We start from the raw sequence: 20,406 nt of genomic DNA, 5'->3' as shown, positions 1-20,406 counted from the left end.
CGGAAGCGTCCTGATGAAGCTGGGTTAGTGATTCACTCTTCAAAATAAGAGCACACGTCTCACAATATCGATTTTATCCCGACCTGTGCATTAAAGCGCACAAATAATATAATAAATAATACTTCTTGTTTTATTTTTCTGGCTTGATAAATAGATGTGGTGTACATATAGAAGAATTTGAATTCATTCAACTTTTATTATGAAGTGACACGTTCGAGGCTGCTAGTTGGCTAGATGCAGGGATTTAGTCTGACGGATAACGATGTGATGGATTTGGGGTTAAACAATCTCATGCACGCGGCATTGAATAATTGAGCAGAAATGGATTATTACAGTTAGTTTTGTTTTACCTGTAGTCCGTTCTGTGTCTGCTTACGACCTATATGTTTTACGAGTGGCCATTGATACATATATATCCAAGATCAAGATTGAAAGCTAGCTTGATCGGTAGCAGCAAGAACCACCAGCCACATCATCAGCACCGCTGCTTGTTAGTCCGCCACGTTAGCATCCGTGCGGGTAAACCGCTATTTATTCATTTTTTACATCCATCTGGGTCCAAAAGCTTCATGATTTAGACTTTTCCTAAAACAAACAAACGTTCGACCTTTTTTTGTGAAGACATTTAATATAATGGCTGACAGTATTATGAGCAAGGCTGCTACTATGGAGATCCCAATTAATAGCAACGGAGACACCGGGACTCTACCGGAGGATGACAGCCTGGAGCAGGTAGGACTCGTATTTCTCAACGACTGGGTCTAAAAATACCATCAAACAAATATATTGTGCTCACTTTATCGACTTTTTCTAAAAAATAAGGTTTAACCTCCGAGGCACCTAACTGACGAAAAGGCCTACAACAAATATGGACACGAACCAAATGATTCCAGTAATATTTAAAAAGAAAAGTAAAATATGTGCAAATGGAACAAACTGGGTATATTATTTCCATGAGAAAATATTCAATTGCAACTGATACAAGAAGGATATTTATTTAGTAATGCATTTATTAGAAGATATGTTGGAATAAGGTAAATTTGTACCTATAGCTTGACAATACGGTGGGATTCCTGTAGTTATAAACATAAAACAATTTAAACTGAACTTACTAGTTTGGTTTCAAAAGTGTTGCTAAATAATGATACTGCCTGTCCTATAGCTGCTGTGTTTTTGTTTTTCTATAGATAAATCTTTTACAAGCACTTTCAAAATAAAACAATAATTGTCGATCTGAATAACAATTTTTCTTGACACGGCTTTTAATACTTTCTATTTTACCAGTTTTACCAAAAAATGTGCAGATGTTTCCTTTTATTTTCTTTCGCTAATCCTACAGGATCTGCAGCAGGTGATGGTGTCTGGACCCAACCTGAATGAAACCAGCATTGTATCAGGTGGTTATGGGGGACCAGCAGGGGGCATCATTCCCACCAGCACCATCAAAGGTAGAGCCAGCCGACCAGACTGCTGCAATCTTCTACTTCTCTTTAGCATTTTGATGTTCTAAAGTAAATATTGCTCTGTGGGAATTTAGGGGGTTTGATTATGTATCATGAAAGGTATTTATTTTATCCACATTCAATTAGTTCATTTTTATGGGAAAAATTCCATTCTATTGCAAATTTAAGAAATCATGTTACACTGTGACATCATCTTTTTTATTTTTGAACTTGCCGGGGCTTGGTTAGTTTATGTTGCAAACATCATATTCCATAGGCCCAGCAATTCACTACAATCCTGAATATCTGGACAGAAGACGAGCTCCTGCACCAGGACCAGGTTGCTTTGTCTGCTGCCAAACGTGTTTTGTTCATTTAAATTTCTTTCTTTATCTCCCTGTATGCATTTGAGAGCTTTTCAGCCTTCCTCTGAGTAGTTTTGAGATTGTCTGGCTGTTGGAGCTGTATGCAGCCTTTTTCATACCAACTCGGCTCATATCTGCAGCATTGAGAAATGCTTTTAAACTGAAGAATGCTCTAATTGGAATGTGGAATGTTTTTGCTTATGTCTATGAAAACCTTTTCCCTTTGGAGCTAACTGGAAAACGAGCTTGAATCGTCTACCCGATGCAATCTTTTCTTCATATGATATTCATTTTCATCCATTTTTTTTAACTGCATGGTAAAACTGCATCTGGATCGTCAAAACTTGGTTTTCCATATTCCCTTCACAGAGTCTGACTCTTTGATTTCATTCTACCTGTATTCCTATAAAGCTACACACATCTTAGTACCATGCTCCTTTGCTTTATATTCGCCTCATTCTGTCTTATATTCCCTCTTCTCTCCTCATCGTCACCATCATCATTTCAGACATTCGCATGAAATCCAGGGGTGTTAACTTACCTCACAGTCACTCCTCAGCCAGTCGCCTTGCCCACCAGTCAGACCAGCATCCAGGTATCCATTAAGTTCATCGCCACGCTCACTCTATCACCTGTTATTGTCACAATCCATGCAATAGACAATCACCTTCAGACTTTACCAACAATATTGTTCTGCAATTTTGGTCCTTCATCCTTTAGGGTCTTCCAATCACAGCATCAGTCCAACTGAAGAGGTTTCTCGAGGTGTAGCCGTGGAAAAATTGGATAGTGTAAAGAAATGGGGAATTAACACATATAAGGTAAGTTATAAACAGCCTTTTAAATCTTTTGTATTCATGTAAATGCCAATAAGGTTACACTGTTAAAGACAGTGATCTCTTTTTAAAAGCGTTCCCAGTGTTTTTTTAAATTATGATTATGCAATTTTTAACCTAAAATTAAAAAAAAACAGTCGTTTTCTGCAGTAGTTAATAGGAAATTTGCTTCGGAGCTCTGGGTGGGACTGTTTGTGCGGATTAAGCCCGCCCCACTTCCCGTCACCCACCTGCTCACATTCTGTCCTGCTAGTTTACAGCCCCCACCAACCCCATTACTGGTGCAACAGAAATGGCGAGCAATTTTGAAGCCATTCAGCCGTACAGTTTGGAGCCAGATTCCAGCTCCGATCAGGAAAATTTACATGGATCCATTTGTCTACAAGGGAATGCATCAGTTGCCCACCGACTGTAGTACCCATGCCACATCTACAAGCTTTTTCCAAAGGCATTTTTTATCTGCTCCTGATTCACAACAATTTCAATAAAGAAATACTGAGAAATGCTATTTTAAGTTTAACTTTCATCAAAAATGTCCCACATCATCAGAAAAATGCTTCTAGAGCATGTTAAAACGCCAAAAAACACAATTTTTATTGGAGTTGGTCTTAAATTGTAAACTTCTGGTTGATTTTTCTCCTCTAATAATGCAGCATAGTTCTAGACCCGATAGCTGTAATAGCATCATTTCATGTTGGCTGACAGGAATCAAAATGCTGAAGAAAGCATCATTATACAATTAAACGGCGAAATCATGAAGGTCAAAAAAGGGACTTTTTTTTTTTTGGTGTATTTTTACTATCATATCAGCAGGAATTTGCTTTTCAGTCTTATTTGCCATAGTGTTTTTTATCCATCTTAATTTATATAATCCCCTAAAACACTACATTTTCCTGAAAGTTAAGAAAAAAGTTACACAACTTTTCACTTAAGGATATCAGGTTTTCCATTTATATTCCAACAAAATAAAAATAATGCTCCTAAGGTATGCTGGTTGTAACATTTCTCCTGATTTAAATCTATTTTTAGTGTACAAAGCAGATGTTCTCTGAGAAGTTTGGCCGCGGCTCACGGACGGTAGACCTGGAACTGGAAGCTCAGATAGAATTGCTGAAAGACACCAAGAGCAAGTATGAGAACATCCTGAGACTGGCGACTGCGCTCATCAGCCACTTTCAAAGCATGGTTGAAACGCAGCAGGCCCTGGGTGACACATTCACCGACCTGAGCCAGAAGTCCCCTGAGTTGCAGGTTCGATATCGCCAAACATCTCCTTGTGACATGTTGTGAAGGAGACGAGTTAAGATTGGGTTCTCCTCTGCAGGATGAGTTTGGGTATAACGCAGAAACACAAAAGCTGCTGTGTAAAAATGGCGAGTCTCTGCTTGGTGCCATCAACTTCTTTGTGTCCAGCGTGAACACACTGGTCAATAAAACCATGGAAGATACTCTGATCACCATTAAGCATTATGAAAATGCAAGGTAAGAGCTCTGGGATTGTTTGTAGAGTCAAATAAGGCAGTGATCCTTTTGACAAATTAGATTGTGCTTCTATTGTTGCTGCAGGCTGGAGTTTGATGCGTATCGCTCCGATCTGGAGGAGCTGAGTATGGGCCCAAGAGACGCCGCCTCCATGGTTCGCATTGAGATGGCTCAGCACGACTACCAGATCCACAGAGATAAATACGAAAGGCTCCGTAGTGATGTCACCATTAAGCTGAAATTCTTGGAGGAAAATAAGGTTTGTGTCACAACTTATATTTGACTATGACTTATTTTCATTTACATAGATATTTCCCACTCTGTTTAATTCTCTTGTGAAATTAAATGATTTAATCATATCCATCTTTTCTACTCTTTCCACTTCCAGTTAACACTGCTCATAGTTGTTAAAGTGAAAGCTTCAGATCATAAAACTCCTGATGTCATCCTTTCATGGGCTACTGTAGCCACTACTCATTGATATAAAGCAGTGAAATGATATTTATGGCGTGCTAATCTTATCATCTGATTGCAGTGATGACCTCGTGACATCACAGTTTAAGGTGGTTGGTTACACATGTGCAAACAAGCACAGATGTGGGCTTATTCAAAACTAGGTATTCCAGTTACTGGGTGTGCTCTGAGGCGGAAACACTGGAAATGTTTCCCCAATGTGTGTAATTTAGGGATCTTAAATGTACTGTTAGTACTTTAGGAACAGTATAGCGAAGTAAATCAGAAGTTACTTCGGTTTGGGATTTGAGAAATGATCAAAACAACTCACATATGTAACACTTTTAAGATAAATTAGGTTGTTTTGAGATAAACTAGCTATATTTATCAAATGATAGCTTTAATTTTTGGGGACAAAAACTGTCTTTTTACTAGAATGTAGATTTTTATAGTTGGGTGCTTTAACATTTTTTTCTCAGATCTAAGAACAGATTTATCTTTTATAGTTGATTCTGTCACAAGTAACATTTTAGGAATGTACTGATTTAATCACGTGAATGGAAGGAAATCCGACCAGATCATGTAGTTTCAGACTCGATCAGAATCAGAGGTTTAATCCTGATCAGGGATCAGATACTTATTTTAACGTTCTTTTGATCAGTGCTATGGATCTTGTTGTTGAAGATAAATACTCAACTAGAAGTTTACACACCATGAACGGATCACAACATTTTACTGCCGTGAAGCGCAGCAGAATACGCTATAGTTTGAGCAGCTTAGGCTATTCACAGATTTAGATTTCCAGGCTCAGAAACTTTCAATAAACGATTAAAACTGACAGCAAGTGTCTCTTTTTTTTAGTCTTAACTCAAACGACGACCATTTCAAAAGAAAAAAGATCAGGTCTTTGGTTCTTTTTAATGAGAACGGCCGTCAGTGAGACGACTGCCAAGGGACCGTCTACAAAGTGCAAGCTCCAGGAAGAAATGTTTTAAAAATATCAATAATGTCCAAGACCCAAATGATAAAGGGTTATATTGATAAAAGCTAGTCATGAATGCTCATCATATTCATGCCACAACAATGATTTTAAAAGACAGTCATTGCTCATTTTTAAGAATTTATATTTGAATAGAATGGCCATTTTTAATGAAGTGGAAGGAAGTGCCCTGTTATAGTGTTAAATGATAAAAGAAGGGAAATGAAATGATACTAGGTGACAGCCTGGCTCTGTTTTTTTTTTTTACATTTGTCTTTTTATTTTTACAAAATTATACGATGGAGACTTTGTGTTGTCAGATACTCAAAATCAAATGACTGAATCGGATCAGGGCCAAAAAAACAAAAAAAAAACAAATCCTGATCAGGACACTCCTAATGATTTTATCTGGTTTTCTTCTGTTGTGTCTTGTAGGTTAAGGTGATGCACAAGCAGCTGCTTCTTTTCCACAATGCAACCTCTGCATACTTTGCTGGCAACCAGCAGCAGTTGGAACAAACTCTAATACAGTTTAATGTCAAGCTAAAGCCTCCAGGTTCCGACAAACCGTCCTGGCTGGAGGAGCAGTAATGAGCACTAAGGGTTGATCTGACTGACAGAAACACTCTGACAAGTGTCAAATTTGACGTTGTGGTTAGATGGACATGAAAGGAATGCATAAATGAGGGTATTGTAGTAGTAGCAGGGACATTTTTTTCTAAGGTTTTTCAGTATCATTTATGAAATGAAAAAAGGGGAACTTTTCTTGTGTATACTTTTTTTATGGTTAGCACAATCATTTACACGTGTATCATTAATTTATGCACATACTTGTGGTGTCATGTGGAAATTCCCCCTCGGCAGTTTTGCAAACATTATTATTTACTGGTTTTCCATGTGGTTTAAATAGAACATCTTTAAAATGATTATGGTTTAAATAGAACATCTTAAATGCATCTTTAGTGCACATAGCAGATTGGAGGATTTAGATCAATTGGAATATTAAAAGTACTGCTGTTGAAAGTGTAACAATAAATTATCTCAAATTGTATTTATTTTCAGAACTTTTTACAGAGTTTAAGTAAAAAAAAATAAAAGCTCAGGCATCGTTTTTCAAATTGATGTGTTTCGCTGGTACTTTCTGGAATGCCTAAATGAGCACATTTTAAACAAATGTATAGGGAGGTCTTTTTTTTTTCCAAACAAAAGTCCCAATCATGATTATTTTGATCATCCAAATTGTTTTGATGCTCTCAGTCATGATTTAAATTTTAGGACCGTTTCTGGTGTCGTTTTTCATTTTCTTTTCTTTTCTGACCACAGTTGATTTGAAAACAGACTTATCGTCAGTGCACATGACAAAAGCTTTTTTACTACACACGCCTGTCACAGCTGGTCCCAAAACGATCCACATCCAAACGTTGTCGCGACTGTGTCACAGAGAAGGTACTAGTATGCAACAAAAACAGACTCGTTCTTGAAGTCTCAAGTTCTGAAACAGAATAAAAAATGACTGAATACAAACACCAAATGCACTTTAGGTTGCAATGTATTTTCAATATCCTTTACAAGACAGAATGTATTAGTACATTTGTCATGTTGTGTTAATCCCTTGTTTGTATCATGTGTTAAAGAGATTTCTTTAAGGTTCTTGTCTGCTTATTGTGTTTCTCTTGTTCTGTATTTCCAATAAAGTGCTGTGTGCTCTGTTCCACTTCTGTCGTAACAGATATGTCTTTATTCATATTTAGAAACATTAACTTGCGTATTTTAGATTATAATTTTTCTGATTTGAAGTGCAGGAATCCGCTCGGACACACCTCATGAGTTAGATTTAATATTATTTTTACTCATAACTTTAGCATGCTGGTTGTTTGCATGAACCAAAAATGGGTAAAAACAAACCAAAACCAAAAACTCCTAATTACTGATTATTTCTTTTTACACTTAAACATTATTTATATCATTAAAAAATGAAGAAACATAAAATATATCAAATAAAAAGACTTCAGATTTACCTGCAAACACGTGAGGATTTTGTTAAACAGATCACAAATGTCTAAATAAAAGAAAACAGTCATGTGGGCTACTTTTTTCCTTTTTCCTGATCACTTATAAATTTCATTTGTCATATTTTTTCCCATTAATAAAAGCTGTTATTTTATAATTTATAATTTAAAAACTTAGATATTGAATTGATCCCATAACGTGAAAATTGATTTTTTTTTATAGCTGAAAAAAACAATATAAAAAAAAGAAGGCAGATAATAAATAGCACTAAAATATGCATTAATATCACAATATATTGCATAAATATAAATGCAATTAAGTGAATTTATAAATTTCCAGATACTGGTAGTTATTTTTTGTTCAAACATTTTTGCCATGTTATTTTAAAAACCATGGCACGTGCCTTGTAAATTTTACAAGTGTTTTATTTTATTTTGAAAATCACTTCAGTACATCTTTTAAACTTCTTACCGTCATTGGAATTAACACTAGTGTTGTAATTGCCTGTTATTGGTCGGTTCTGTTATGTGGACTCATGCTGGACTTTGGGTGCTTTTATCACACATTCCTTCTTGTCCTTTCACATTTGGTTCCTAGCAAACATATTAGATCATTCTTAAGGCTGTTTTTCATATTGAATAATTGATAAATTAACTTCTACGAGTAAACTGCAGCTCACCTGCTAAATTATAAAATAATTACACTGTAATAGAACTTAGAGTTAAATCTTAAAGTTAACTTTAAAAAAAAAAAATCAATGGGCGTTTCCCTGACAGGACATTTATCTATCAGAATGTGACTGCCTACACAGCCTGTGAGCACTAGACAGAGAGCGGAGCACATCCAGGCTCCACTAACATGCCGGGACACCAACCACCCAAAACACACTCATAAATTCCTGACTTCTTCCTGCTGGAAAAGGAGCGGCCAACCATGGAAATAGGAGAATTACCCGGGTGTGTCGTCAAAGCCACAGGTGATTTCCACACTCACTGTTTGCCATGGCAAGGTTGATGTCACACCTTTTCCTTTGGATTTACCAGGAGAGAAGAAAACACTGCACTAAGCTGCTTATGACTTCGAATGAGAGTAAGTTTTCATCTCTATTTATTTTTTATTTCTCAACACTCCAGTGTTATTGGTGATTATAGATATTACACAATAAAAAAAGTTGTTGACAAATTTATATGCAAAGAAAAACAAAAATTGTTCAATAAGCGCACTTATTGATACAATGTCACATGCTTATGAGGACTGAAATGGATAAGACATGAACCACTTTTGTCCAAGTGAACTTTAAATAAAAGGTACTTTTGTGTAACTTTTTTTACTTAGCTATTTTTTTGAGTTTCAATAACCCTTATTCATAATTTTACACATTTTGAATAATACTAAAATATTTCTTATTGTGGTAAAACTGGTCATTTTTTTGAATGTGCGTCCCGATACTGTTCTCATTGTTTCGATCAGTTTAATTGTCCTGACTTTAACGTTTTGCAAATAGGGCCAGATTTGTTGTGATGAAAATATTTGAGGGCCAACCATTCGGCCTGCATTTTTGATAACATTAAATGCAAATGAACTTTGTAACCTTTTAGGACCTAAGCTCTTGTTTGATATGCCTTTATTCTGTCGTCACATGGCCCTAATAATGTAAAAAAACACAATATGTGATGTCCATGCATGTGGAAACCATGTCTTCAGGGGTCATGAACATTTCTTTGCATTGAAAACAAATACAGATACCTTTTCTACCAATATTATTGTCAATTCTTTTGCACCATTCATTCCCAGTTAGCTTGCAGCAGATAGCTTTTCTTGTCTGGTAGTCCCTCTTGATATTCAACTCCATTATAACGGCCACAGTCTCTTGGCATATGAGGCAGAAACAGTTGTTTTATATTTCACAAAAAAAAGACAATTTCCTCCTGTCCTGGAAGCGGTGGCTCTCACTGTCAACTTTTCTTCTTTATTTACTGCTGATTTTTTAGAAATTAGCTAGAAAGCGCCACACAAGTTTCACAAAACAGTATTGAAACATGTTTAATGGGGTTAGAATGTTATTTAGCCAGCCACAACCAAGAAATCATACACAGTTTTGGGGAACGTGCTGGGGACTGCATATTATTTATTTTATGAAAGGAGCCTGTGGGCTGGGGGAAATTTGGCCGGCGGGCCGGACTTTGGACATGCCTGTTCTAACTGATTGGAAAAGCTTAGGGCAACAGAATTATTCAGAAAAACAATTATATTTGTCTTTTTTAGGAAGACAGAAATGATGAGGGTTTCTTCAATATACTAAAATCGTCCTTCTAAAAGATGCATCCAAGAGGCCCTCCAGTTCCTCTACCCCCACCACCGCCACCAGTCCTTCCACCACCACCTCCGCCACCACCTCTGTCCTACCATGGCCCTGGCCTTTTCGGTAAGGGGGATCGCCGGCGCTCTCGGATGCGTAATTTCAACTGGGAAACCCTTCCCAAACACAGCGTGATCGGAAAGCACAACATCTGGACAGCAGACAAAGACGATGGAGAATATGAGCTGGACACGGCGCACATGGAGGAGTTGTTTAGTCACAACCAGGGCCAACAACATCCCAGGGCCCTGAACCGTCAAAGTTTGAGGGGCCTTCCAGTTTCTGGCTCAGGAACAGAAATGGTGAGTACAACGAAACGACATGTCCCGCTTTTACCAAGTACATGTGATGATGTCAACTGACTGTAAGGCTTTTGGTCGATGCAGTGCAACTTTGAAATATGTTGACTCTTTCTTTTGACCTCTATTGATTTTTTTGTCTCTGAAATTATGGATTTCAGATCAATAGAAAGCTGTATTAAAACGCTACAAATTATAGTACCCTTTTAATAAATTGTGTTACTTTTTTAGAAAACAGGAAATGGCTTTTCTAAAAACAACTTAATTATTAAAATGACCTTTAGTATTAGTTTTCAAACGGTATTGATGTTAAAACAGCACAGGGGTGGAGTTTCACTGGTCTCCAAATATGTTTGCCAAAGGAAGGAATTGTTGTGTTTTCCTGGAACAAAGCCCTGTGCAGTAGGGTTTTGGTGCTCTGTCTTTACAGCTGTTGTATAGAGTAGACATTTACTTAAAAGACCTTAGAACAACAATTGGAAAAAAACAAACTGTGTTAAAATATATTAAAAACCAATGTACCATTTTTAAAAGCAACACAAAATAATGTATCACTAATACAAAATAGTAACTTTGACCAGACTGTTCAATACAATCAGCTGACGCAAACCTTAACCTTTGGAATCAAGTCGCTCTTGTGGAACTCTGAGATAGATATGTGTGACTCTAAAAAAAGCTGTTTGAGCCAAAGGTGAAGTTATCTAGACTGCTGATGGGCTGATCACATTTGTCCGTTTGCAGGTCTCCATCCTCAGCTCCAAGAGGAGCATGAACATAGGAATATTTCTGAAGCAGTTCAAGCGGTGAGTCAGATGCCGTACCCCTCAGTTTTTTTTTTTTTTTTTTACAAAGTAATCTCCCTGACGCACAAAAAGAGCACAAGATGAGGCAGATAGATTTTTCAGCAACCTCCTCAAAAAGCCACACATGCCCAGACAGGCTTGTTTGCCCAGGTCGGTTCAACGCCCCCAACAGGTGACCTCCCCTTGAGATTTACCTCAATAACAGAGGCATTGTAAGACACAAACACAACAGATCCAACAGGATCTTCAGGAAAGTCCTTATCAAAATATCAGCAAAATATCCATGTAATAAAACGTGGCAAGAACAGCAAAATCTTAAATAGATATATTATTTCTTGTGATCTTTTGTTTGACTAGAAATAGAAATTAATGCATATTTTTTAGGTAATTTGAGAAGCTTGGAGACATATGCTCCCAACTGTGCTTTTTCCTATATCCACTTTGATGATCTTTCGAGCTATTTTCACAGCAATCTAATTGGTCTTTTGATCGTAATTATTCCGTTTTTAGCCAAAATCGGAAAATCTGTGGGATTTTTTTTTGGACATAGTTTCTGCAGGGTGGCAGTAGTTCATTAGGAATTTTCCTCTGAGTTGTTGGCAGGCTCGGTGGAGCAAGCCCACCCCCCCCCCCCTTCCTTCACCGTTGTCGAGAGCTCTCTGTTTACATACTCTTCCACTAGTTTACAGTCCCGCACAACCCCCCAACCAACATTAGCAGTGCAAACAAAAATGGTGAGCAATTTTGGAGCTATCCAGCCGTACAGCTCGGACAACAAAAGCAAAGACAGTCGTAGATCTAGTCGTCTACAAGTGGATGCATAAGAAAATGGAGTAGAGCAGGAAGCTTGTGCCCCCCCCAGCATATTTTCTACTTTACAAATAAGCTATTTTTCAAACAGCATTTTAGCGCCTGCCCCTGAGTCACAACACTTTGAATAAATAAATACTCAGAAATGCAATTTTGAGCTTTGTTTTGTTTTTATATGTCCTTCATCATCAGAAAATTGCCACAAGAACACCAAAAACACAATTTTTATATACGTGAGTCTTTAAAAAAAGTAGTTTTACCTGACATAAAATGTCCAAACCTCAGTTAAACAATGTAAAAAAAATGTGATATAAAGTAACTATTTATCTGTAATTTTTTATGCTTTTCCTGCTTTTCTCAGGCCTATAAGAGACATGATCTATGACATCAAATCAGGGAATGGTCACAGTTTTGGTTTTGGAAAGCTGCGGGAATTGTGCAAGCTGCTGCCAGATGATGGGGAGGTATGTTGATACACAAAGGACAAAAAAACACAGTTTACTCTTTCAAATGTTAATTTTATAAACTGGCTTCATTTGTGGATTTAGGTGAAGGAACTGCTGAAATTTAAAGGCGACCCATCTGCTCTCTCTGAAGCTGATCTTTTTATGTTGATGATGGTCAAAACCCCAAGGTATAAAACCCGAAGTGCATTAAGGAAGAAAACATTTGAATTTACATTACGATTTCTAAACATATTATATTATTTATGTTTTTAGTTATGAAGAGCGTCTGAACTGCTTGGTACTAAAGGAGGAATTTTTTCCTCTTGTGGATGAGCTTAAAGAATTTCTTGGGACTCTGACAGCTGCAGGGAGAGGTTTGTTTTTCCTAAATGTACGATCTACTAAACTGTTTACTAGGATTTTTTTGATTTTGTCGTATGTCTTCTTTTAGAGCTGTTAGAGTGTGAAAATCTCCATTCTGTCATTCGCTTGGTGTTGAAGACTGGGAATTACATGAATGCTGTGAGTGGATCAGGTGTTGGATGACTTTGCTTTGTTCTTGGGCATCTTTGATCTTGACATTTTTCTTTGATCACAGGGCGGCTATGCGGGCAGTGCCATTGGTTTCCGGATGTCGTCTCTGCTAAAGCTGGCTGATACAAAAGCAAACAAACCTGGAATGAATCTCATGCATTATGTTGTGATGGTACGCATCCCTTGAATTTGTGTGACAGCTTTGTAGAATTGGCTTGTCCTCTTGTTATGTTTCTCATGTAGATCTTAATGTTGTCAACAGCAAGCGCAGAAAGCAGATGAAGCCCTTCTGCATTTCCCTAAACAACTGAAGCACATTGAAAGTGCTGCAAGGTACGAAAAACCAACACTTCCGCATAGTTTCCACTCTTAATACGAGAAAACTGTTAACTGTCTGTTAAAAAGACTCCGCTTCCCAAATTTCCTCCTCTGTGTCCTTTTCTGTGTCTCCTTGCTCAAAAATGTTTGTCTAAAGACCACCATAACCAGATTTCAGCAGAACTTGATGACGAACATAAATTGAGTATAAATGAACAGCGTTTAGTCCAAAAACTGGCTAAACTCATTTGCCAGATGTTACCCCCAGATTCCAGTTGGTTTGAACCAGTCCACCATAATTAGACATACAAAAACATATTTCAAAGTCCTACTCCAATCATCTTTTGATCAATTGCAAAAGCATTCCCAGTGGAATGGAATGTTTGCCAGTTTCTTATTGTGTTTTGTTTTTAACAATTCATTTTGGTTTCTGGAAATGACTTTTGTTTTCCAAGACGTTTCGATTTCATTTCATTTGATTTTTCTGGACTTTAAAAATGTTAAACTGTTTGTTTTATTATTTGTTTTGCTATTTTAAATTGGGATATTTAATCTGTATTAGCGTTGAGTTATCTGTCAGCGTGTTTTGCGCTTTAGGGCCACGGTAAAGAACCCATTCACACGTTTTTTTTAAACTTTTTTTTAGAATAAATAATAGTGACGTGGAAGCTGAGTTTGAAAGATTGGTGAAGAAAATACAAGACGCCAAAGCAGACAGCGAGAAAGAGGAAGACCTGAAGACACAGATGGAGAACTTTCTGAAGGTGAGAAGGGCTTTTCATCGGAGATCTTGTCATAGAATTTGATGGGAAATTCATTTTGCCATGTATTGGTTGGGATGCAGGAAGCCGAGGTCTGCTTGGAAGACGTCGAGATGAACCTTGATCAGTTGCAGTCAGTTAGCGATACTGTAGCCGAGTACTTCTGTGAAGACTCCAACAAGTTCAAACTGGACGAGTGCTGCTCCATTTTTCACTCTTTCTGTGAGAAGTTCATGAAAGCCATGCAGGTAAGCCAAATGCTGACATGTCCCTTTGCTGAGTGAAAAATAACAAATGTGGTTATCTTATTTTGATTTACTTATGATGGAATTTGCAGGAAAACAAGGCCAGAGAGATGACAGAGATGAAACAGAAGCACAGAGACCGATTGCAGAACCCAGCCAAGCGCAGATCGACAGCTACCTGCTCCAGCAGAGACAAGGAAATGAAAGGAATTGCTTTAGAGTACGTACTGCAGAATTTACTCACAGACCGCATCCCTGGAAGGAAATCTGGAAAGTTCTCGCCGGCTAACGGAAGCCCAATCAACGGGAGCATATCAGAGATCTCGTCTCTGACAGAGCTGCCCTCTGAAAGTCATAACCAAAGAGACACTTATAGAGTTAAAGGAATGTGCACTAAAGAGTGGAACTCTGCAGTCGACCTGACTGGGAGTTTCTCACAAAAGGAAGAGCGTAGACATCTGAGTGACACTAAGGTCAAAGGTCAACGTTCTTATGAAGAAGAGGATTCTGAGGACTTGCCACACCAAAGAGCCCCCAGCATCACCTCCTCAGCTAGGTCTTCCTCAACCACACCCAATGAGGACAATGATCTGCAAGACAACAGTGAGGAAGAGGCACAAAAGTTACGGGAAGCGTCTAAAAAGGTTTGGAATTTTCAGAATGGCGTCTCATCCGAGGACCTCTGTCTTGAAAAGCCGAAGGAAAAATCCACCTTACGCCGCCATCTGACCTTTGACGAGGAAACGCAAAGGTATCCTGGAGATCCCACCAATGAGGAGCTGGTGCAGTTTTTGCTGGGTGCAGTGTCTCCCTCAAAACGCAACCTGAGTCGCCGACATACTCTCCCTACCAACACCTCTAAAAATACAAAGGAAGAGAATAATCTGCAAACTCAGACTTCAGTTAAAAGTCCAAACCATTTGGCACTAGAAAGACAAACACCACCAGGAGAAAGTGTTGGACACACACTCCCAGTGTTTAACTTTACTGACAATAATGATAATCCAAGACAATCTGGTTTTGAAGACAATAATTCTCTTTCAACAGAGGAGACAAATGATTCTTCATCCTATGAGTCAGAGGGTGTGCAGCAAAGTCAGAGCTGCACAGAGAGTATAGAGAGCCACCTGCAGGTGAAGAATGAAAGTGTTCCACAAAGGAACGACTGGTTCAAGAATGAGACGTCTGGAGTTTTTTTCAGTTTTCTCAAACGCCTCGGAGATTTAAGCAAAATGCAGTACAACAAAGAAACTATTCATAAAAGTGTTGATTCTGGGGTTTAGGTTTAGAAAAGACTTTTATTTCAAAAACTGCAATTTTAATTTAAAGTTCATTAAACATTGGTGTTCTGAAAATTACCTATTGACAAAGTCTATCCTACTTCCCCATGTGAGGTTTAGTCTCACTGCAAAGGATCATTCAGGTCTAGAAATGAGATGAATGGATGAATCAGTTTTGTATAGGTTGTGGAAATGATCCTATGTGTTTATTTTATTTTATAACTTGTTTGAAGAAAGAAATGTAAGAAGAGGCTTTCAGTTGAGGACATAGGAAAGTTTGTGTTAGAAAAGTCATGTATACGTTGGTCCACTAATGGGGGTATTTCTCTGTAAGTTGAAAACGGGGCGTTTTGAAATCCTGACAGTTTGTTTGCTGCTGATTTCAATAGAAAGATGAGCAGTTTAGTTTAAAATAATGCTCACAGTGAGTGCAGCCCTGCAGAATGAACAGAGGAAGTGCTTGGATGTGTTGAGAATGTAGGTCAGAAGAGTTTCGTTGGGGAAAAAATGGAAACTTATTTGTTTTTTCTTTTTGCTTTACTATTTCTTTTCTGTAACTTGTCAGATGAATTATGATAACTTTCTGGTTTCTCTTGTTGTCTCGAGTGCACTGTGGTATTGCAGAAATGTCTGGACACTCTCAGAATCTTGCTGAATGTAGCCATTGGTTTGTTTTAAAAAATGTTAAGGATACAAAGACTCTCTCTATACGAGCTGAACCATGACAGTCTGTGGAAAAGTGAAGGGTGCTGATCTCAGAATGACTTCAAAGCTATTTTAATGCCTTAAACCATGACCAACAGTTAGGGGCTGATGATATTATAGTAAAAACTCAAAGTACTGCTGGATGCACCAGGGGCAACTGGTCACCGATGTCTTGGATCATACCAGATCACTGTAGTTTAGGTTGTTGTTTGTTTTTTATTTTAATTTTTGAAGTAATTAGTTTACTCCTTCTTTATGAAGGAGCCAAACTTTAGTGTACTTTAAAACCGTAAAAATGAACTCATATTTAGATTTGCAATTTAAAACCTTTCAACTATCCTTTTATAAATAGTATATTTATGAAATGTGTGCTTAAGGATTTTATTTACTGCAATGATTAAAAAAAAGGAAGTCTACGCTTGTTGGTAACCTAAAAAGTTTCTGTTTTTGTGTGTTTAAAAGAGAAAAAAAAATGTTTTGGTGAATGTGTTTGCTTCAGTAATCATGTCTGCTCCATGTGAGATGATTTGTTTTATGGCATATAAAGCAGGACATACAATGTTTCTGATACAAAGGAACTTGACTTATTCCAGAACTATTATTCAAAAATTTTCAAAAGATGGTTTGTTACATTTATTCCAATAATTATATAATTTGCATATTGAAACCATCTACGGCTTGAATTCTTATTTAAGTGATAATGGTCTTGTTAAATTGTCCTTTTATGCTTAAAAACTGTATTGTTATATTCTAGACTCCACCTGTGGTGACCTGATATAAGATACATGTAAGTCGATACAATAAAGATTAGATAACCAAAATAACAGTGTGTTTTACAAATGTCTGAAAAACTAAAATACATTAAGGCCTCTATTGAATAAAATTTACCAAACAAGTTTTTTAAGGATTTCAGACATCATTTCTGGCTGTGAGGCCACTGAGACACTGCTGCAGCCATCTTGGCCAAGCTGGAAGCTGGTCTCCATAGCAACCCCACCTTGCAGAATAAAACCCAAAGATGACTGTGTTTAACGGGAACCCCGACCCCAGCAAACTTCTCACTGCTGCAACACAACATGCTGATCTACGGTGACAGACCCCCCCCCACACACACTGCAACAAGCATTTAAAATAGTTCTTGAGATTTTTTAAACTAATAGATTTAAAGTTGGTTGGCTGTAATGGAAAGCTGTCATTCTCAACACTTGTCCTTTGTCTGTGAATTTCCGCACCCTTTTCAGGCACATGGACTAACCTGTAACACTAGAAAACTAGTTGGGTAGAATAATCGGGTGTTCATCACACAATGCCCTTTGTAGCATGAAAATCTGCATGAGTGAACACATTTTCTTTTTCTTCTTAACAGGAAACAGTTCACACTGTAAACAGTCTGACCAAATATAAAAGAAAAACCTCCAACAACTAGCAAACATAGACTTTGATTTGTGTTTAGTATTAAAAATTTAGTAATAAGAATGTGAAGATTTAGTGTGTGTGGGAGGAGAGGGGGCTGAATGTGCTAAGAGTTCGGGGTGTCAAATCCCTTTGAGCCCCTAAAATGCATTGAAAACCGTACTAATTATCAGATCAAACTAACAAAAAAGTAAATAATTGCTCAAATGTGTGTGCATTTTGCACAAGTTTTGGTGACCAGGGGCCTGTTTCAGAAAGGAGGTTCAACCAACTCTGAGGTTAAACTTGAACTCTGAGTTGGTCAATCGAGAGATTAACAACTCTGAGTTTTCTGTTTCAGAGAAGCTGATCGGTTGGGTCAATCAACTCTGAGTGGACTGATTCGGAGGTGAGCGTGAGCACCGCGACTATAAGAAGCCATTATCAATGGAGCGCACATATCACGAGTCACCATGGCAACCGTGAAAAAAAGAGGTCTGCATATTTTTCGCCAGCTGAACTTGACGTGCTGCTGCAGAGTTACAGTGAATATGAGCACATATTCCGGAAGAAAAGCAACACCGCTGCATCTGCAAAACAGAGACAGTTAGCGTGGGAAAACATAGCTGCTCAAGTTAATGCGTAAGTTTGCATTTAAATCATTGTTATAAAATATTGGCTGTAATAACTTTTTAAATAGCGTACGGTGTGAAATAAAAAATGGCGTTATTTAGGTGTACTTTTGAAGTGTTATTCCTGGTGTAATTGCATGAAATGCTGCATAGTGTACAGAACCAATCTGGGGGAAAAATGCATTTAACGTCGGTAATGTTTAGAGGACTTTTTTGTTAACCTTCCCCTCTTGCAAACGTTGGTCAGTTTAATATTAATACATGCAATTGTGTTTTTAAAAGTGAGCTTATGTCTACCCTTGTATTGATCAAGTGGTATAGGTTTATATGGGATTAAGAAAGTAAGCAGTACTACTAGCAAACTGTGTTTCCAAAAAGTAATTGTTACATTAATCTAATTCAATGTCCCTGATTTCATTTTCATGTAGATGCAATCCTGCAGGAATTAAAAGAACATGGCAGCAGCTAAAAATGAAGTATAAAAACATAATTCAATCAGGTCAAATGTGAGCATGTCATGGATGTAGGCTTTGTTGACAATATTTGACATATGAAACATCTACATAGCAATACATATCTAATGTTGTTTTCATTGTATATATGTAATTGACTGCAACGAAAAACGGTAACGCTCAAACAAAAACATATGGGGAAATGACAAAAAATCGAGTCTAGGTCTCAAAATCCTCGCACAACGTATATGTAATTCTCTACGAATTAATGCAGCCTCCTCGTCTATTGGGTCCTCCAAAAAAGGACAAGCCATTCTTGTCACTTGTCTCTGTGTGACGGAAATGTGGGCAATGAAGGTTAAAGCGAAAAATACCGCTTCGTCTTTAAAAAGGGGAGGGGACCGGCAGAAACCTTGAGTTTAGAGAATAAAACCTGCTCCCGACCAGGTTAGGTTCACAGCGTAAGTAACCATGGACACTGACTCAGAGTATAAGTTACCTCTCTTTCAGAAACGGGTTTGACTTACTCTGCTTTCTCTGGTTTAACAAACCTCCCATTCTGAAACGGAAAACCCAGGGTTTCCCTGATTTCAGGGTTAACCCACTCAGAGTTTACACTTAACCTCCTTTCTGAAACAGGCCCCAGGTCTGCTGGGGAAGCAGCATTGCAGTCAGTGGCGCCAACAGACTGAACAAGCTGATCTGAAAGGCGGGTTCTGTCATTGGCTGCAAACTGGAAACATTTGAAGCAGTGATGGAGAGGAGGTCACTGAACAAGAACTTTTCCATCAAGGACAACCCAGAGCATCCTCTCCATCCTGCTCAGGACAAACAGCGGAGCTCCTTCTCTAGGAGGCTCAGACAACTCTTCTCCAAACTGCCCGATACAGGAAATCATCCTTACCCAACACAATTCAACTCTACAATAACTCACAGTGTAACAGATGACTTCTGCATATTTTTGCACGTTTTGCACATTGTTACCTGTTTGTTAATAGTCTTCAAACTATAACGCCTTATTTGTTTACATTTCTGCTACATTTTTCTTATTTTATATTATTGTTTTTATATTTTTATATTTTCCTCTTTTGTTTACTGCTATGGTAACACACAAATTTCCCACGTGTGGGATCAATAAAGTACTTGTGATTCTGATTCTGATCAAGAGAGGTTGTGCAGTTGGATGGCGGGGGAAATGAATGACCTGTGATGACAATCATTGCAACACTGTGGGTGTCTGAGTCTGTCGCTGAAGGGGACTCAGGCATCTTCTTTGTTCTATTCGATAGGTCTTGTAAGTTTTATGTGGATGCTCTTTAAAACACTATTCACTGCATTTACCGGGCTTGGGACAGGCACAAGCAGGTCATTGGTTTGTGCTCTGTTGAGGCTGCATTTCTTTCTGTCTTTGAAATGGGGTACCTTTTAGGTCTTATTTTTCTTTTTAGTGTGTCTTTATTTTAATGTGATTTTTTAAAGTTTTGTAAAAATCAAATCTTTCTTTCTTTCTTTATCCATCCATCCATCCATCCATCCATCCATCCATCCATCCATCCATCCATCCTTCCATCCATCCATCTGTTCATCCCCACAATTTTTTTTCCATTAATTTTAATTTTATTTCTGTTTGTTTTTTGTGTGGATTTATTTATTTGTTGCCATTTTTATTTATTTAGGTAATTGTGGATTTTTCATTACATTTGGGGGGGACATCCACTGCATTTAGGGGGCCATTGGCCCCCCGGTGCCCCTGCCTATGTCCGGCCTTGATGTGAAGGAAGTAAACACACTCCTTTGTCTTTC

The 20,406-nt window shown here is 37.9% G+C and overlaps 2 protein-coding genes across 6 annotated transcripts; both read left to right on the top strand.

The window, feature by feature from the left end:
* The first annotated feature begins 206 nt into the window (after positions 1–206).
* Positions 207–7,271, top strand: LOC101175336 (arfaptin-2). 3 transcript variants are annotated; one of them, XM_020708122.3, is made up of 9 exons: positions 207–732; positions 1,340–1,448; positions 1,720–1,782; positions 2,316–2,402; positions 2,528–2,628; positions 3,673–3,894; positions 3,968–4,125; positions 4,210–4,384; positions 5,993–7,271. In XM_020708122.3, the coding sequence occupies exons 1-9, from the start codon at positions 634–636 to the stop codon at positions 6,146–6,148; spliced, it is 1,170 nt and encodes a 389-aa protein (XP_020563781.1). In that variant the 5' UTR covers positions 207–633; the 3' UTR covers positions 6,149–7,271. The 3 variants fall into 3 exon arrangements, with proteins under 3 accessions (XP_020563781.1, XP_011480637.1, XP_011480636.1); XM_011482334.4 differs by lacking the exon at positions 1,720–1,782 and having other exon boundaries at positions 210–732; XM_011482335.4 differs by lacking the exons at positions 1,720–1,782; positions 2,316–2,402.
* Positions 7,272–8,149: 878 nt separating this feature from the next.
* Positions 8,150–16,951, top strand: fhdc4 (FH2 domain containing 4). Of its 3 annotated transcripts, XM_011482338.4 has the most exons (13): positions 8,358–8,543; positions 8,611–8,656; positions 9,833–10,228; positions 10,967–11,028; positions 12,200–12,302; positions 12,387–12,472; positions 12,558–12,658; positions 12,736–12,806; positions 12,883–12,990; positions 13,081–13,151; positions 13,783–13,900; positions 13,981–14,145; positions 14,235–16,951. In XM_011482338.4, exons 3-13 carry the CDS (start codon positions 9,887–9,889, stop codon positions 15,423–15,425), a joined length of 2,418 nt encoding a protein of 805 aa, XP_011480640.1. In that variant the 5' UTR covers positions 8,358–8,543; positions 8,611–8,656; positions 9,833–9,886; the 3' UTR covers positions 15,426–16,951. The 3 variants fall into 3 exon arrangements, with proteins under 3 accessions (XP_078812718.1, XP_078812719.1, XP_011480640.1); XM_078956592.1 differs by having other exon boundaries at positions 8,150–8,656; XM_078956593.1 differs by lacking the exons at positions 12,387–12,472; positions 12,558–12,658; positions 12,736–12,806 and having other exon boundaries at positions 8,343–8,656.
* The last annotated feature ends 3,455 nt before the right edge of the window (positions 16,952–20,406 follow it).

The sequence above is a fragment of the Oryzias latipes genome, chromosome 13 (assembly GCF_053564925.1).
Source record: "Oryzias latipes strain Hd-rR chromosome 13, Olatipes_Hd-rR_3.1".
Classification (NCBI taxonomy): Eukaryota; Metazoa; Chordata; class Actinopteri; order Beloniformes; family Adrianichthyidae; genus Oryzias; species Oryzias latipes.
Note: the sequence above shows the minus strand (reverse complement) of the source record. Positions and strands in the feature narration are given on the sequence as shown.

Coding starts and splice junctions, on each gene's coding strand:
- LOC101175336 (XM_020708122.3), top strand. CDS start 634: ATGGCTGACAGTATTATGAGCAAGGCTGCTACTATGGAGATCCCAATT. Junction 1,783..2,315: donor AGCTCCTGCACCAGGACCAG/GTTGCTTTGTCT, acceptor TCATCATTTCAG/ACATTCGCATGAAATCCAGG. Junction 4,126..4,209: donor AAGCATTATGAAAATGCAAG/GTAAGAGCTCTG, acceptor TTGTTGCTGCAG/GCTGGAGTTTGATGCGTATC.
- fhdc4 (XM_078956592.1), top strand. CDS start 9,887: ATGCATCCAAGAGGCCCTCCAGTTCCTCTACCCCCACCACCGCCACCA. Junction 12,473..12,557: donor ATGATGGTCAAAACCCCAAG/GTATAAAACCCG, acceptor TTATGTTTTTAG/TTATGAAGAGCGTCTGAACT. Junction 13,152..13,782: donor CACATTGAAAGTGCTGCAAG/GTACGAAAAACC, acceptor ACTTTTTTTTAG/AATAAATAATAGTGACGTGG.